This window comes from Amblyomma americanum, chromosome 5, assembly GCF_052857255.1.
Source record: "Amblyomma americanum isolate KBUSLIRL-KWMA chromosome 5, ASM5285725v1, whole genome shotgun sequence".
NCBI classification, from domain to species: Eukaryota; Metazoa; Arthropoda; class Arachnida; order Ixodida; family Ixodidae; genus Amblyomma; species Amblyomma americanum.
This window is the reverse complement of record NC_135501.1, coordinates 150,608,408-150,625,536: the sequence shown is the minus strand read 5'-3', so window position 1 is coordinate 150,625,536 and position 17,129 is coordinate 150,608,408. Positions and strand designations below refer to the sequence as shown.

Here is a 17,129-nt window from a genome sequence, read left to right as displayed (position 1 = left end):
TCCATTTTTTAATCATTGCATCCTTTTTCACCCAGCACTGCTCTTAGGTGTTAATGCAATTGTAGATATGTCTTGTGTCTTGGTTTTCTTTAAAAAATGTAAATCGTGACCCAGTGACCCAGGAATGCCCAGCGAAACGGAGCGGCGAAAGACTGACTTTGCAATTCAACTGCGCAAGTTCCACTCGGCCAGGTGTAGCTATCGTGTCATTCTGGCCTTAACCAGAGCTAAACCGCCACCATTTTTTTTTGTGGCGCTGTCGGAGCTCTGCCTGTCTATGAGGCTGTTTCATCTAGTGAAAATCAACATTTCTTTCTTGGCGCCACCGAAGCATTCTTTGGGATATGTAAAAATATACATTGGCTTTAGACTTTGGAGCGGAAGGGCAGTGAAGGTGCCGATGAAATTCTGTGCATGTAGTTCTCAGCTTTCGTCCTAGGCATTCTGTCGTCACCCTTAGCGCGGGCGGATGAAGGACCTCAATTGATTGTGGCTTTAGTTTTCCGTCATGCTGAGTACGGAGGTTGTACAATGTACGAGGCACACACTGCCATACAAACAACTTTGATCATTCAGGCAGGGAGAAAGCATCCGTCATTTACCTTGATAAGTCCATACGTGAGCATAGGCTATCCTGTAAACCCTAACGTGAAGAAAGGAATACAGACTGCAGCAAAACTGAAAACATGATCAATCCACGTTTTCTTTTTCGTGTTTAAGGGCCATCAATAATGTGTCGTCTCTACTGCTGTGGGTTATACGAAGAAAAAGCTGTACGAAGAGCTCATACAGTTGAAGTTGAGTCAGGTCATGGCAGTCAGATCCATGTTATGCTGATCAAAGAGCATGTGCTTTTCTTTATTTGTTCACTTTTTATTGATACTGTTAGTTACAGGGACGGTACAGGGTTGGTTGAAAACGCAAGCGCAATATATACAGCAGGAAGTGCTCATAACCACAACCATAAACAGTAGTAAAAACTAGAATAAATAGCTCAAATGCCGAACTTGTTGCAACTGAGTTGCGTTGTGAAATGTCTTTAGCAAGAGCACAGTGTGAACGCAATGATCACCGAATGCAAAACAACAGCGGGCAATCCGATGAAAACAATGCGATAACAGCATCGTGAGGCACGCTTTCTAAACAAGTGCGAAATAACAGTACAGTGAACATTGAAAATGGTGGAAAATGAATTTTCCTGCCAATCCCCGCCCGTCCTATTTTTGGCGCATGCAGGACTACACCTTTTAATAAAACAATGAAAACAGTATCAAGCACCACTTCTTAATGGGAACAAACCAACAACAGGACAAGGGCGAACACACTATAAGACGAGTTTACGAACAAGAAAAACAGTATATATGAAGCCGCCTATAGTCAGCGGAAACAAAGGCGCCTTCACTGCGCTCACGACGGTGCATTGGCATGAGCGCACTGAATTCAAATGCATCACGAGAAAGAGTTCAAGCAGTCAGGATTGACTGAGAACTAATATACTAAAGAGGAATTTGTGCCAGTTTTTAATTTTATTCTTCCTCATGTTCCACTTTGGCTCAACACAGGTAAACTGCATCTCAGGCAAAGGGATTTTCTTTTCCTGTTCAGGTCTTTCTGTATGTGAATTTTTCTGTGCAGCCCGTATAGTCTTTCTCTATATGAATATATGAAGGGTTGCACCATGTTTTTGTTCTCTTTTTATAAAAATCGCCAGCTTAACATATTCGCTGGCACGAAACTATTTTTCGCCCTCGTGCGTATCTATGCTCTATCAAATCTTTTCAATGCTGCTGGGTTTTTGTCCTGTGTCTTGGGCGTCCAATCAAGTTTTGTTCTTAATATCCTGATTTCACCAGCAGTTGCGCTACGCCACCGCCGTCACGATGCAGTCTGGGAGTTGTGGTACTCCGGACGGCAGTGGCGTCGGCGTGGGGAGCAGTCTTATTTGCGTCGCCACACAGCGTTTCTTAGCGTGAGTGCTGGACCGATGTAAGGTTGGGGGCGAACAAGTGTGCGAAATTTTATGGTCGTATTCAGGAATCCACAATGTGCATGCTTGATGCGCATGCATTGTCATTTCTGATAATTTGAGCTGTCATAGTAGTGATAGTGCTTTCTCTATTTCATGGAATGAGAATGCATGGCTAAAAACCGTAGAAATGTGTTGCCCATCGGTCTTTGTGGATATGTGACATTGCCATTTCAGCAACATGTCATTTATGCCAGAATATCACTCCCGTTTTACTGAAAATAAAAAAAAGGACACTTATCTAGTGTTTACCCATAAGTCAACGTGTTCACACTCGTGTTGAGAAAATAGTGAGTGAGTCGCATGGCAGGCGCCCTGGTAGCAAATATTATATTACCTTAAATCAAAAAGAAATTAGAGTTGAAAATGTGCTCGAAAATGAACTCATTTGTCACAGTAATAAAAACCACTGGAACTTTATTTGGCGCATTCAAAGCCTCCCCTATTGGCTCCTTTTTTTTAATTTTAAACGGAACACAACCAACCCGGCGAACACATTGTGAATATATTTATATGTTGACACGAAGCAAAATAACTACTGCATGGACAGTTTTAAATGAGGACTATGATGGAAAAATAGACACCAAACGTACTGTTACACAGCTCTAGTGAAAGACGAGGTGGATGCAATGAATATTAAAACGGCGAAATAAGACGGTAAGAAATCTACACATGCTCTTAATGGCGTGCATCGTTTATGCGTAGAACTGTTCTTTCTGCAAAATGAGCCAAAGTAACGGTCAATCGCGTTTTCATCGTCACCTGCAGGACTTTTAACGACAGGGTCCGAGTAACAAGCGCAACATTGCCGAAGCGGTCAGTCGATCCACTCCCTGCTGCAACTGAATACCCTCTCAGCGCTGTGTCTGCTGTGATTAGCATTGAATCCATAAACTTCGTAGTGACGCCTCTGTTGCATTCTGCTCAACGCAGTAAATGACACTGCGGAAAACTACTGCGACCGGGTATAATGCCAATGAAGATGCCAATAAAGTGGGCTTCCGTGCAGACAGCGCCACGGAGGACTGCAACCAAGATGACTCTTGGCTTCTTCCCGTAAACAGGCACATGCGCAGTAGCCTTTGTGAAATCGGTCTATTCTTCGCTAACTACTGCTTAGGATGACTGCCTTGGCTTTCCTTTTCTTGTTTGTTTTACACTACTTTCACGTCAGCTCTACGACTGGCATACTCTCTTCCTCGCTTTTACACGGCTTCAACTGCACTGAGTCCCTCACTCATCGCTGTACTGTGGTTGGTCATTCCCAGGAAAGCCGTTGCATGCGCGCACTTGTCTTCTCACATGGGCCACGTCCCAGCACACTCTCCCGCAGTGCGGGCAGTGCAGCTGGTACTGGCAGCCGTGCACCACCCTCTCATGTCTCACTTCACCACCGAGTCGCGTGAACCTCTTGCCGCACTGTGAGCAGGCGTGGGGCCTCTCCTCCGTGTGAGTCACAAGGTGCCTGTTGAGGTCTCCCCTCTGAGTGAACCCCTTTCCGCAGCGGGGACACAGGTGGCCTCTCCCCAAAGTGCATCAGCTGGTGGCGGGTGAGACTTGCTTGCTGAGTGAAGCACTTTTGGCAGACGTGACACATGAAGGGATGCTCGCCCGTGTGGGTCCTCTCGTGTGTGACGGCATTAGCTCTGGATGGAAGCGAACGAAACAAGGAGGGAAGAGCATGTCAGCCTTATTATTTCACGACGCAGAGGTGATAAACTAAGAAGCCCAATGCATGCTACCACACGTGGCCGCGGATCCACCTCCTAGTGTCACTAGTTCGTCCAGGAGGAGAGCCGAAAGAAAAAGTGTATTTTTTCAATGATTCAACTGCATCATGTTGAAACACTTTCCCCTTGTAGCATCGAGCTATTGCCCCCACCTCTTCCTGCCCTTCTTGAATATGGATATTGGAACAGCATTGTTTTTGTCGCAGGTGTATCTACATATTAACAAAAAAAAAACAAGTTGTCTTACTTTTCATTGCTCGAAAAGGGGCAGTGGGTGCAGCGGTACCTTCCCTCTGGCCTCTGCGGGTGCTTGCGCCGCCTGTGCTTCTCCAAGCCGTCTTGCGCAGAAAACAGCTCGCCGCATGCGTCGCAGGAGAAAACCGGTTTCGGTTTTGCTTCGTGATTTCCATTTCCTGAGGGTATAAAAACGGACAATTTGTGGAGAGCTCGGGAACGAATTAGCAGAAGGTTCAGAATTAATCTTCAGTCATCACAAATTCACATCTATACACACGTGTTCAGAAGAGTTACTACCGCTTTGTTATCGTCACCTTGTGCAGTTGCTTGTGCAAAGTACCACGGGCGCAGCTCTGTACTGGCAAGGACAACTGCATGCACGCTGGGCGTTCTTCCGAAGGTGACAAAAGAGCGGGGGAAATAGACGTTTATGTCAGTGTCGGCGCCAAGAGGGAGGCAAGGGTTTACGGCCACCATCCAAAAGACCTGGCAGACCTAACCAAATGTTTTCCCAGCATTTCCTTGAGACGCTGACGAGGAGAAAGCTTTCCAATACTGAGGGCGTGGCTAAGTGCTCTCGCTGGCAGGCGAGTATTCGAAGCTCTCAAAAGTTCATTTTGTTATTTTGCTTCTCTCGTTTATTTTGTCTTCACGAGGAGTAATAGCACAAACGCATCATGTATGCTTTAAATTTGACCCTCCCTCCAATCTCCCATTATTTTTCCTTCTTTAAGCTGCCCAACCACGAATATTCTGGTGCCATTCGTGGTCCATATATAGAGGGCGTATCACTGCCAGCAATGCTTTCAAACCAGCTTTTTGAGTTAGAAAGGCACTTTTTCAGCATGGCATTGTCAGCGGTGTAGTGTATGAGAATACATCTAAAGGCCAACCGACATGGAGCGAACTATGGCAGGGCGAAGCTCCTGCGGCCAGGACTAGCGCGATGCAAAACCGGCGTGCCGTCACCATGCTGCGCCACATGCGGCGAAACATATGTGGAGATAGCTCAGGAGATGCCATGGGAAACTCAGGAGAGGCTCTCGCTGTCCGCCAAAAAAAGAGTGCAAAAAATCATGCGCTTTCGCAAGTACTACTGGGAGCCACTTAACCCAGCCTGATTCAAGAGCTGGAATGGCAATAATTGACAAATCAGCAGTTGTACTGTCATTTTTTTTTCATTCCTCGCGTGACCTAAACACAGCCATCGTTGGGCTGATTAAACCGAAACAGCATCAAGAAGAAATTCAATTATAAACTATGTGGCAGCCTTAGGCGATTAACACGGCGTTGTCTATGCATATCAACCTCTAACACATGATTTGAAGGAAGAAAGCACGCAAGCAAAAATTTGGTGTTTATACTCCTTTAATATGTGCTAAATACAAAGCTGGTGAACTAAACAGATTAGTTAACTGTTTAATTGTTACTGTTAAGCTTCTGATTTATTGAGAGCCGTGTAGCCCAACATAGGTGATATCCATAATAGTCCTTAGATTTTCGAAAATCTCTTGTCAACGTTAATCAGCTCACCCAACCCATTTGCGGTTGTTCATCGTTGGCGTGAAATGACGAGACCCTCACCTTCCGCGGGCGGCCGCAACCTGAGCGAACGCTGTGCCGTACCAAACGAGGAGCTCCTCTCCGGCGCCCACGGCCTTGGGCGTCCAGTAGTATACGTTGCCGGAACGCCTGATGGCCACCAGGCACTCCTCCCGCGGACTGGCCGCGCAGTTCACGTAGCGCATCCAGTTGGATCTGTCCCCCAGGATTATCTCACCGTCTTTGCAGATCACCTTGGTGTTCTGTCCTCAGCTTCAGCCTAGGGACACCGTGAAACAATCTCAGTGAAGCTTTTTTTCTTTTCGCCTCTCCATCACAAGCCTGCTGAAAGCTACGATGAAGTAAAGGGGTCGTATATTTACTACATTTTATTTCGGCAATTTCTTTTAGTCCTTTGTCATGGCTTCCCACTGACCGGTGGACGACCCCAAAGACAGAGAACCAAAAGAAATCAGAACGAAACAAAGATCACGAAATGTGGCTCGAGTCGCTTGTATCCTCCAGCCGATGATGGTATTACCTGCTTTGCAGGGGGGTTCCTTTCTGAAAGGTCATGCTCCTGAGCACCACGTTCCATTTCTCGAGTGGCAAGAAATTGACCAGTCTTGCGAACATATTTCTATGAAGTACGCATTGAGAGTCATTGTGCGCCAACAAAAGCTATGAATAATGCTGAAAGATTGAAGAATCCCAGGAACTTTCCGAAAGAATGTATTAAGGGTGGTTTTGGTCAATCTTAGCCTAACGTCAAAGCAAAGGAGACAGCAACAATGTCTACACTGATGACTTGTGAAGCTGAATTCAACCAAGGCATGGCACATACCACGCCTTTAAACACAACTGTTTGCTGTGCTTTTTTAGTAAGCCAGATATTTCGCTAAGACAAAGACTTTAAACCTACTACCTTCCGTAATTGAAAGATCTTGCCAAGAGAGCTTCGGGTCGAGCATTTCGATCATACATCTGGCGATATGTAGGTTTATCCTGGAAGGTATAAAGAGTTAGCCTACTCACTGAAAAGTTCCTTCACTTCATATGTGATGGCAGTATAGCCATTGAGTAAAAATATATTCTTTCATAACCATCAAACAGCTGTCACAAGGTGCAAAGACAAGTTCTCTAACCACTGCCTCAATAGTTCTAAAGAAGACCTGTGTCTGAAGCGCCTGCCAGTTGTAGCCGTTGCCCTCTCCATTGTTCTCCACCTTGACGCCCTCATGTGGACCAAAGTAGACCTTCCTGGGCAGTGGTTTCAGCGTGAACACGCCGTGCTGGGCCCCTTTAATGGTAGAGCGGCTGATGGACAGGGCCCACGGGGAGGGTTTTGTTGGCATGAAGCGGGTCACAACCTCCACCTGCGAAAAACGCGCCAGTTTGAGGCTTCCTGCAATGCCACTGGCTAACGTTTTTTATGCACTGGAAATGCACAGATTACACTTTTCATATTCTCTGGAGCTGAAGTTCCAGACTCGACAATTCTCTTCATTTGCGTTCGCTTGAATGTGGTAGTCTTTGAAACGGGCTGAAAGAATGAAAAGGCGTGCATGTGGTGTATACCAGTGAGGTCAAAAGGAAAGGTGCAGTTAACAGTCTCGCTCAAGCTTGGTGGGAAAGGAACCGCGCCAGTCAGGGCAAAAATGAAACAGGCAGTAAAAGGAGGGAGAGGGAATTTCCATAGTCGAGAGGTCCATTAAGGTGAAGGCGCGCATTTAAGCACCACTGTCTCCGCCGGGCAAGTTCGCTGTGGTAGTGTTCATCGGCTCCCTTTACGCCGGCCGCAAACAGGTAGACGTGAACGCGGTTTGAAGACAGCGTTTTATGATTGCCTTCAAAAGTTTACGTGCTTGGCACTCACCTCCAACTCCTTGACGTGGGTCAATGGTGCGTGTTCGGGGCAGTCACCAGGGTAGTCGATTCCGCAGTGATCGCAAACTTCAGAGTATCCAGGTCGTGGTTTCAGAAAATGATGCGAGGATGCTGACATTTTGTATGCAATGCTCGCTGACTGAAGGGCGCTCAAACTGTGCCTGAAATATGCACGCCTGGGTGACCATGACTCATTATTCCATGATAAAAATGAAACCTTCAAGGATGCCTGCTCTGCGCTAGACCATTGTAAGAAGTTGTCCAAATGGCCGGTCTTTAGTGTGGAGCATGTAAGTAGCAAAGAGTGCCAGAGATTCTAGACAATCTGCACTGCATTTCCTATGTTCATCACTTACTAGTTCTGCTTAAAGACCCATTTACAACGAAGTCCGCATTTCCCGTCATCGTTTTGCAAGCCAGGAACCGGTTTTCAAAGACTCGCACAGGTATTCCTCGTCTGAGTTTTCCTTGCATTCCATGTACTTGATCTCTTTTCGCTGCCGTCTCAGGCAGCAGTACCTGCTGGAAGACGTCTCGGGCGAGGCTGCATTTGATCACAAGATAGGTGCTCTAAGCATGGCTCGTGGCATAGAATCGAATAGAGCAGCTTTAACGGAACATTACGATTCCGAGCTAAAGAAACAAACAATTAAGCTGCAGCATAATCAAGTGTCTTCTATAACATTCTATGAAAGAAAACAAAACAGCAATCCTCATCATCGTAAAACATCGCACCGTTTGTTATCCCTAGCTATTAATGTCTGAGAACTTAAGCCCATTCAATTGCCCAAAGCTCTGCCGATTCTTAGCTGGATTAGCAAGCCATCTTTATTACTTTTGCTTTATTAGCATATGTCTGCTAACGGACTCTGTTCCAGCGAAACTCTGCAGAAGATTAGCTGAAAACTGTGGTATTGCTTCTGTCAGAAACAAGCACTCTCATGTAAAGCCCCTCATGTGAAAAATCCTCACCCAAGGGCCATTGGAGTATCTGTAATAAATAAATAAATAAATAAAATAAATAAATGAACGTCAAATCATGCCTTTCCAGCTGGAAATGCCCAGTTACAACTAGAACTACAAACCGTGTCCAGCTGGAACATTTCTTGCTCTCAGTCTCCAGCTGTAAAATTTTCAGCCCCAGTAGCTACAGCTCGAGTCTCGTCCACGTACGGCGAGAAAATGTCACCCCAGCTGGAAATTCGGCTAGAAAATTTCTTTCCCAGCGTGAATACCCCTGAGGAAAGTTTGCTTAGTCTTCATTTTCTTTTCGGACTGCCTTACTGTGCACATGTCATTATAGGCTCACTTTTAGCAAAGAGCGCAGGCATACATGGTCATGCACCTCAACACTTAATACACCTTTAGTTCCAAAAGAACCCTCAATAATTCATCGTGTATGCTCCCTGGTTAGACCTAGCTTTTAATGTACTGCCGCCCAGCTCTTTATGGCAATGGGTCCGTCACATGCTTTCTGTTCTCACTGAATACCCCTCTCTTGATATCGCTTTCACGAACATGCGAGATGCACAGGGAATAACTAAATAACGGGGCTTCCCCCAGGAACCTCTGCACTCACAGGAGGGCTGGCCGGATGACCCCTGGTCTTCGGCGTCCTCCGCGTAGCTGACTTCCTTGACGGCACGCTTTGGGTAGCGTCTGTCATCAGCTTCAACTGCACCGAGTCAAATAATGTGGGATACGTTAGGTCCCACACGGCATGCGTGTATACGTGTTCTTCGCAAAGGCTGGGAATGAATCGCGCTTTATTTATTTTTTTGTTCGTGTAAAGCAAAGTTACTCCAAAAGCATTCCTTATGACTTCTTCAGTTGAGCGTTGAGAAAAGCTGCACATATGTAAGCTTGTGTAATCATTCATTCACCACAGTACATAGGCTTTAAATTACCACACTGTGCCAACCAAAGGCATTTAACCCAGACAATAGAATGATAACGGAAACCAAAAAAAGGACAGTGCGATTCGGAGGGCGGCAGAGGTAGGCAAAGTAACCTTGTGAAATCCACTAACCTTCTGAGCGAGCTAATGAAAAGACAGTCATTAAATCTTAGGTCGTGAGCAAGCTAATCTGCAGGATTTCTTAGTGAACCTACATCCGCCACGGCTGAGAGTATTTTCCTGAAAAGACTTCCAATTTCGAACGTACTGTTTTTAGGAAGTTTTGAAAGTGGTCGCTGAAACACCCGCCATTGTAGCAAATAAACAGATGAACACATATATATATTCTCTAGCAATCCTACCTTGCAAGGGTGAGGAAATTGGTAACTTACGTGTCTTTAAACGTCGATTATCCCCAGAAGGTCCTCTTTTCTCTCTTTCGGCACGATGTCCTTTGACGGGAGGAGCCCCCAGCTGACGGCGCCACGCAGCGGGCTTATGTATCTGGCTTGAGCTCGCGTTCCTTGTCCGATGAGCCTGATAATGACGTGCACAAATGAATCGCAATAAGAAACAGCAAGAAATACTTTTTCTGCGGTGCAATATGTGAAGCGGGAGACAAAGATGACGCTTAAAAAGTAAACAAACACTTTGTCTAAATTATAGGAATAGTATATCCGGTGGATTCGTCTGAGAGGGTGGGTTGAGCTCAGAAAGTATCAGAATGTGCAGCTGGCGGCCTAAGACCTTGCACTAATTAAAAAAAATAGGATTTCTGAGTTAGAACAGCGCTTTTTTCGGCATAGCATAGTCAGCGGTGGAGTATATCAGAATATAAGCTAAGGTGTGATAACTAGCAGACTGGTTAACTAATACTGAATAGCTTGTTTCTAACCATTACTGTTAGGCTCCTTAATTATTTAGAGCACCAGTCAATACTGTACTGCAACGTTTATACAGTCCTGTACAGCACCCCTACAGTACTGCACATTATTACAGTATATCCGTGCTTTCAACACACATCGCTTCTTCTCCTCTGGTCTCAAGGTTTGAGACATTCTTACTCACCTTAAAGAGTCCACCTAATGTTGGAGGTGAATAAAAAATAACTATTGGCACAAAAGTATTGGCTCAATATGATCGGTCTTGCTCTATATATGGTGGTAAAACCACCAAAAAATTGGCAAAGGCTCTATATATGGTGGTAAAACGACCAAAAAATGGGCAAATTGATCAGTAATTGACAACTGAAATTGACAGAGAAAGTGAGGCTAAACTCGATAGGGGCGACGTACATGCTGTGCTCAGACGTCGTCCCCTTGCTGGCAGGTGGCCTACTATTGCCTGCAGTGACGACACTAGATTTCATGAAGGCTGAGCGCAATTCAAACATTTTTATTGGAAGGAACTTCAAGCGCACTGAATTTTTTTCATGCCATTAGGGAATAGTACTGTGCTAAAAGGCTTTTACTGTGTCAGTACTGTGGGGTTAACATAATTTTAACGTCCCGTAATTTGCTTAAGAATACTTCCCGCCAGAGGAGTATTCGAGGCTAAACTCACTTCAGCTTCCCAAAACAAAGACAGAAGGATGAGGTGTTACCAGCGTGTATTGGGCCAGTGTTGGCCCAATATAGGTTACAAGCAGAGCGTCGAATAAGGGACCGCCTGCGCAGAACTGAACCCGTGTCCTTGATTCTCTTGCCATAGTTGCCGGTCTGCATTGGTGAAACGAATCAGTGGGGGTGGGTATCATTAAAAACATGGATGCATATATTTTCTTCTCTTTTTTCTGGAAGAATGGGGACTGCGGGGGGAATTTCAGGCGAAGGTTCAAGTTCAAATATTCCGATGATGTTTCAGTAAGTATGCAATGAAAACCATAAAAAGAAAGTGTAACAAGCTCTAAAAAGTATGCATGTGAAAATACCTAAAACCAACAACGCGGTTGTGAAACATGCTCCGAGAAAAGTTCTTGAGCTTTGATTGCTCCTTAATAAATTGCTCTCGCTAGACATGCAAGAGAAAAAAGAACGCTGCATTATGATGCAGTTCTCAAAAAGTATGGATATCCGTAGCACGCCTCTCATTTAATATTTTACCGCAGAGGTGAACAAGAGTTGTAAACTTTTTCTGTCACACGCTGTACCGCAAATGACCCGTCTTTAAGCAGTCGTAAATGCAGTTTCGTTTTGTGCCGAAGTTTTGCGGTAATTTTCGAGTACAGCAAACTGAAAAATGGTTTATGGTGGTTTAACATCCCACGGAGACTCAGGCTATGAGGAGCGCCGTAGTGGAGGGCTCTGGAAATTTCAACCGCCTGGGGTTCTTCAGCGTGCATCGGCACCGTACATTACACGGGCCTTTAGAATTTAGCCTCCATCGAAATCCAACCACCGTAGCCGGGATCGAACCCACTTCTTTTGGGGTCAGCAGCCGAGCGCCATAACCACTGAGCCACCACGGCTGTATAACCAGAAAAAATTTATGGGCACACTGTAACGACAGTGATACAATAAGCACCATCGGAAATCGAAGCAACGTTTCCACGGGTTTCCATTAATTATCAATTTTGCCAATAATTTACGCATGACGTATTTAAGACAAGTACAGGTCTGGCGTCTAACCGCGCCGGCAGTCTCCGAATTCAGTTTCTTTTATAGTGACTTGTACTGACGCTAAAAGGGACCGTATAGTTTGCATGTATATGTTCACAAAACTTTTGTAACAGTGGCAGCATTTTTTTACTAGAACAGTTTTCTTGGAGGATCGGCAATTTTCACAGAAAAAAGGCCGCTCTAAAAAACGTGAACATTCAGTCAAGAGGGCAATGAACGAAGGCATGGTTTTACTCTGTCCAATGGCCGTCTGTTTGTATTATTTGTCTGTACTTGTGTGTGTGTGTGTGTCTGTATGCACACATGCACGTGTGTGTGTGCCAATTATTAATGCGAATTTAGGTAGCGTTTTGCAGAAACCACCGAGTGTCTCCATAATGGAATTCTAAGGTTGATAGAGAGGGCCGTGCCGTCATCAGCATCACCAAATTTGAGTCTAAACAATGTCTGAGTAGCTTCAATTGGTTTATCATATATGGAACTGCACTGAATACCCAATCATCCACCTTAATCCACCCACTAATCCCAACTAATTCACAAATCCGCATTTTTCACTCAATAACCTCCACTACAATGCACTTCAATCCACCCACAAATACACCTTAGAACATTTTCTGGGGTGGGCCTGTAATTGGGGGGGGGGGTCGTTTGGAATAATTGGAGGTGACGTCTATATGCTATTGCATTGCAAATGCTATTGCAAGGTTTTTTTAGTCTGCAATTAATAGAGCTGAATTATGAATTAGAGCTGAACTATGTGCGGCATATGTAGCAGCATACCATGGGTTCGGATCCATAAATTTTCTTACTAAAACTTAGGGGGAAAGCTGGCGCCCCATTCCTGGGAGTTGGCATGCAGCTTCATCGAGACCACCTCAGCCACCGTGGACGTTCTAAGGTTCATGGAACGTAGAGCTACCGACTGCAGAACCACAACTTTTGGCCAAAAAATAATGCAAACATAAACGTTGTTCGATATTCAAGAATGCCCTAATATTCAATATCCTGCATATAAATTGCAACAATTGAGCAGGAAGGCATGTAAATGTAAAGTTTGTCCAAACTAAGATACGGCTTGCTCTCAAGTAATCGCACACCCCAGAAACAAAATTTTGTGTGCATAACAGGCAGACTTTCAGGAATTAATGTTTTTATACTGCTTGAACAACTTAGGAACATTTAATGGGATTTTGGAAAACAGAATTTTTTTATTGGTGTCGTGTGCCATTACGTTCACGCTACTACGGCTTTTCCATACTACGTTCGCGACAGTCGTCTGTGCGCGGGGCGCACAATGGGACATCTTCATAATGCCACTCCCCAGGTATCATAAACTGGGACATAAGACGTATGGAGAGCAATAGGAAACTGTGTTATGTCGTGAAACATTCATTAGATGGTGGGCAGACCAGAAAAAAAATATAAAAATACCTCTGACTGCTTTGTCCATGGCACAGCGACCTAAACCAGTTTAAATTAAATAATGCGGCACAAGCAGATCGTGAACTTTCGCGCCTCCTTGCACAGACTGCGCGGCATATATTGATTGTTCGCTCATCCCACAATAGTTTCTACAAGCAGCAAAGTTATTGACCAATATGCTGCAATTCAAAGAGAGACCAGTTAAGCGAAACGCGTGCAAGGAAATGCGTCGACATTGTTTTGACTCAAATGTTAAATGCATCTTCTGCTTTGCATGCACATATGGCAGCTTCGACTCTGAGAAAAAGTAATGGTGCTTCTGGTACAGCTACAGTGCAGTGTAAATAAATAATATGTTCAAAAATTATTTTCCTGTCTGGATTTGATTCACCGTGCTTGTGTAGTCTCCTCACCTTCGAAGGCGAGAGTACATGAGCACGGTGAATCAATTAGCAAAAGCGAAAGCAGATTCTGTGTACTAACTTGATAAAGTGAATCAAGCCACACCAATGCATGCGAACAAGATAAGAGGAGTACTATGACAATATTGGGCCATAAAGACTTACAGTTCTGCTATCATCGAAAACAAGCATAGCTAGGAACTCGAGCTTGGAGAGTGGGATTGTGGAGGGATTAGGTGTGTATAAAGACAGAGAGGCAGAGGGGCACGTGGAGCGAGTGGAGGGAATGTGGTTCCTGAGTTCTAATCCAGGACACATTGGAAAAATGGGCTGAATGTACAGCCGGTACAGGACAGCCCAGCTGGTACAGGTCAATATATGACAGTGGGCGGTGGGACGTCCTGTAGCAGGTAAGTCAATATGACACCCGCAAAAGCAGAGTGGCCTCGAGGCCCACTTCCGGTGGTGTATGCGGCAGTTGGCTGGCCACCTCATCTGCTGCAGTGACCGCAGCTCTCGAAGATATCATAGAGTCGCTGCAGCCAATCCAGGAAGCACAATCCACCACTCACTGCCACCAACTTGGCCCAGGTAGCAGCAGAGAAGGAGATGTGAGTGACGAAACGCATGTAGAGGTGGTCATAGCTTTCTGGGGTCGGACGGAAGCACTGGTGAATGGTACACACTCAGAGGCGCGAGGACGCAACACGGTGGAAAGAGAAGAAAAAGACCACCGAAGAACCACTACACAGCGAAGAGGTCTGCACGCTCGATGGTGGCCAGCACCACGCCGGGAGAGATCGAACAGCGACAAAGAGCTGAAAGGAAGAGAGTGCGTGATATCCACCGTGCAGCGAGGAAACAGCACGAAGGAACCATTGCAACCTTGCTTTAGTATATATAGGCAGCGACGCGGATAGGGCTGCAGGCACGCAAAGGTCCGCGCGAAGACTGCTGCAGAACAAGTACAGAGCGACGATGGGAGGTCCACAGGGTATTCACGCGTAGCGGTAGTGCGGAGAGCTGGGCGAGCCCACGAGGGCACAAGCAATGGCCACCGCGCAGCGGAGAAACAGGATGAGGGATCTGCTGCTGGGGAAACGTGGCAGAGTTGTCGTAAGGGTTACGTGCGAATACAGGTTCCCCCAAAGTTAGCACAATGATGAGGAACCTTCACATCATATAAATTCAGGCTGAACTACGAAGAGAGCGTGTGACGTTCCAGGCGTGCACCGTGGAGGCCGCAAAGATGGCGGGGCCGCCGCCGCCTGCCAGCTTCGAGACAGGCAACTGCGTGTACTCTTGAGAAAAACACCGAGCCCAAACAGCCCGTCAGAATTAGATGGGCCTTTCTGCTGAAACGCGTGTCGTCTACTATCTATATTAAAGAGGGCAGTAATATAACCCGTCTTCAATCCCGTGCACCACAAGCCCGAAAAGCCCGCCAAAATTGAATGTTTTGCCGCCAAAACTTTTGTGGTCTATAAGGCGCCTTAAATAGGGCTGACATAGAACCAGCCGTCTGCCTGGTATCCAAACCGAGGCCAAAATCCCGCCAAAATAAGATTCCTTTCTCGCCAAAACTTCTATCGCCTTTAAGATACCTTTGAGAGGGCAGAGATAGGACCCGTCTTCTAAGGGCCTCTTTTAAGCGTATTGTTAGGACGGACTGAATCCTGACGGTAAAAGATCTTTTGAAAGCGTTTACTTTGGTCGAAAATCTCTTTTATCCGTTTTATCTCTAAAATAAACGTCTTGAAGATCTTGAGTGCTCCTGGGTCGTTGTTCGACAAAAAGTCCGGCTTTCCGCACCAGGTGGCAGGGACACTTAATTTTTCGTTCTTTTTATGGCCACACAAAATTTTTTGTCTTCACCAGGTAGCTCACTCGCCCATGATGCTTTGAGCGTCCATGATGGCTAAAGTGCGGTGCCGCCAGCTTTCCCTCCAGTTGACAGTAAGAAACTCCATGTTCGGATGGTGGTCGTTTTCCTTTATATTTTACCTGCTGCGGAGCCTCAGTGGCTATGTGGCACTCGGCTGCTGAGCCCAATTAGGGATCGACGTGGGATCGAATCCCGACCGAAGCGGCCTCATTTTGAAGGAGGCAACATGTAATTTTCCCATGTTCTGTACGTGATATGTCACCGTACATTAAAAAAAACCTGTGGCTAGGCAGTTAGTCTAAATTTATCCCGAGCCCTCCACTACGGCACCTCTCTTAGCCAACATATGTAGCAACATCTGACATACGTATAAAATAACATTTGCATAAGGAAAGAAATAGCTCGCAGCACTCGGATCACATCAGCTCGACTCTGCTCAATCTGGAAAGCTACCTGTTTTCTCAGCTGAACAAAATATTGCTTCAATATGGTTTCCAATTTCTACGCTGTCATTGATAACTCTTTCTCCGATATCGCTGTGAGGTGAAACTGACTCAGAGGCGTGCACACTGGCCATAAACAACTGAAGAAGGAAAGAAGCCGAAGTAGTAAAATTATAAGAATTAGCTCAGCACTTGATACTTTACACAGTGTGACAGTTCTTTGCTTATACTTACGGGAGCTGGACTTTGTTGGACGTTTAGCAGAAGCCAGTTTTGGTTTCGTAAATTAAGGAAGCAGTGGCCTCAGTGGTGTAAATATGCAGGTAAGAGTCATAACTTTTTTCCTCAATTCTTTTTCTGTTTGTATCTCCTTCTATGTTAGCAATCTGTTTTGGTGGGCGACTGAGCCGTTGATTCTGGGCCCGCAATTTTTATAATACCCACAGTTGCTGCATTTTTGTTGAAAACAGCATCATTCTGGTAGCCATATAAAATACATTAATCACAGAAAAATTTTAAAGCAAGACTCATTTTCAAAGAAGCTGCTCCGAAGGAAGGCAGTCCAAAAGAGTTCACTCACCCAGCTTCAGCATCAGCTCGTACTTCTCGCTGATGTTCGTCCGAGAAATAGTGACGAATTTCTGGAAAGTCATCTTCGCTCGCTGTCTCAATCATCGCATGAAAGTCTCAGCAAAGATCTCTCTCAACTTCTGCGCTTTAACTGCCACCTGGAAAGGCTATCTGTGCTTGAGTGCTTAGCGGTTTACGCAATAAGAATACAGTTAGGAACGAAAAAAATCAGTTTATGGTTACATACTATCACGCAACTGGTAATACCTTTCTAAAGGTTTTGCGATGAATATTACTTTACACTCGTCCAGTAATTATATACAAACAAGTGATTAGTGCAAGGGGGTTTGTGCACAAATAGGTCAGAGGAAAGAGTTCAGGGCGGGCGACACAAAACGGCGAGCATGACAGCGGGCAGCGCCGACGGCCAATCCAAACAAGCGTTCTCGTGCAGCGCGGCGGCGCTTCATC

The 17,129-nt window shown here is 45.5% G+C and overlaps 1 protein-coding gene across 1 annotated transcript; it reads right to left on the bottom strand.

Moving 5' to 3' along the window:
• Window positions 1–3,399: 3,399 nt before the first annotated feature.
• LOC144134262 (uncharacterized) lies at window positions 3,400–16,741 on the bottom strand. The gene is made up of 7 exons (XM_077667215.1): window positions 16,669–16,741; window positions 9,002–9,097; window positions 7,412–7,488; window positions 6,656–6,911; window positions 5,578–5,715; window positions 4,004–4,169; window positions 3,400–3,672 (listed from the first exon to the last, which is right to left on the bottom strand). The coding sequence occupies exons 1-7, from the start codon at window positions 16,739–16,741 to the stop codon at window positions 3,414–3,416; spliced, it is 1,065 nt and encodes a 354-aa protein (XP_077523341.1). The 3' UTR covers window positions 3,400–3,413.
• Window positions 16,742–17,129: the final 388 nt, after the last annotated feature.